The sequence below is a fragment of the Austrofundulus limnaeus genome, unplaced genomic scaffold (assembly GCF_001266775.1).
Source record: "Austrofundulus limnaeus strain Quisiro unplaced genomic scaffold, Austrofundulus_limnaeus-1.0 Scaffold365, whole genome shotgun sequence".
Classification (NCBI taxonomy): domain Eukaryota; kingdom Metazoa; phylum Chordata; class Actinopteri; order Cyprinodontiformes; family Rivulidae; genus Austrofundulus; species Austrofundulus limnaeus.
In genome coordinates, this window is record NW_013952767.1 from 568,421 (window position 1) to 570,092 (window position 1,672).

The following is a 1,672-nucleotide window of genomic DNA, read 5'->3' on the forward strand; positions in this document are numbered from 1 at the left end:
ACTTTACAAACTGCACCCCATAGAATTCCTCCCTATTGTAACTCCACAAGCCCGTCTTTCATCCTCATTTACGAGGTGTGTCTCAGATCAACTCGTTTTGAGGCTGTCTCTTTAAATCCAAACGAGGCGCTTCATGCCCCGCCCTCCTCCAGCTTACAGAGCGGTCCACTCCAGTTTGATAGAGGGGTTTACGACTATATAGCGGTGCAGAAACTTTTTATTTGCAAATGAATTAAACAATGTCAACAAGGGAACGAGAACAAATAGAACTCACTAAAATAACTGGTTAAATGAAATACCAAAGAGGAAGTCGTGTTTAAACATTGTTGATATAGTTACATATTTCTTAGAATATTTAAGTCAATAAATAGAGGTAAACAGGTAACTGCATGCCCAGTGCTTTCAATGCAGATGACTCTGGGGCAGGCAGAGGCATACTGAAGACCACCAAATTGTAGTTGGTAAATCCAGACCTTAATTAACAGTTTTGTCACAAATACTGTGATGTAATATTTTAGAAAATGTCGTATACAGAAAACTGAATGGGCTGAAAAATATGATTAAAACAGAATATCTATGCAGCACTGGGAGAGACTAAAGTCCAATTTTCTGCAGACTCCATGTACACAAAAAATGAATTTATCTACTAAAAAAAGGAATTTGCATCATATGTACTTTTTAAATGAGGGTAAGCAATCATTGTAAACAAAGAACTCGACTGCATGTGCAAAAACCATGTTGATGCTTGTTTTTACTGAACAAATGTTAATATAAAAATGTAGCAATACGATAAAACTGTCAAACTTATCAATCCCTACTGGCTCTTTCATGGACATTACCAGTGCAGACCTGTTTTCAGCCACTTTGTTTCTGTATGTAAACAAACCGATTTTGCTAACTTTTTTAAATTAAGGTCACATTAAACATCAATGTGTGACATTGAAACAAATTTGCTTTGACTCTACGTTACTTTCATTTCATAAACCAATGTTTTGTTTGTTTCCACTGTTAAAGCCACAGCGTTCTCGTTCAACAGGAAATGACTTTTCTGTGGCGCTCTCTTACAGACACSACGGCAACCCAGAACAAGACTTATCCCAGTCACAAGTGGGAGTTCCTGGTGGCAGTCCTGGTCACGGCCATCTCTGTCTCCATTCTCATCRCCCTGCTGGCCAAATGCCAGGTGATCCGGCGGTACTTGGCCAGCTACAGGCACACGCGGCTGAGGGAGATAGAAACTGTCAGCCGGTGTGACCCATCAGGTTTGCTTTTCTTTCACCACAAACATCTCACGTGGTTACTTACATTTCTGACAGAGCTTGATTTGTCACGTTTCTGACAAATATTCAGCGTAAAAGAAAAAAAAAAACATAATTGTTTTTTCCCTTATCGAGTTGTGACACATATAATCACAAGATTACCTGAACTGAACCTACACTATAATTGAGTCACAGCAAATATTATTTTGTTTTTATTTCTCTTTGTGACTAACAACACATAAAGTGTTGCTAAAATTATGAACACTCAAAAGAGCATTTCGTAGTTAAAAATTGTTACAAATGCGCAAAGCGGCTGAGCTCACATTTTTTGCTAAAGGACCTGTCACACTATGACATTTTAGACAACTCATGCCAACTTATGATTTTAAAGACATCTACGTTGAAGATGGAAT

The 1,672-nt window shown here is 38.1% G+C and overlaps 1 protein-coding gene across 1 annotated transcript in view; it reads left to right on the top strand.

The window, feature by feature from the left end:
* The window catches only part of cunh1orf210 (chromosome unknown C1orf210 homolog), a 13,257-nt gene that overhangs the window by 8,743 nt on the left and 2,842 nt on the right, over window positions 1-1,672 (top strand). Inside the window, exon 3 of the mRNA XM_014023378.1 lies at window positions 1,068-1,262. Coding sequence (XP_013878832.1) covers window positions 1,068-1,262 — 195 coding nt within the window. The remainder of the gene's footprint in view (window positions 1-1,067; window positions 1,263-1,672) is intronic.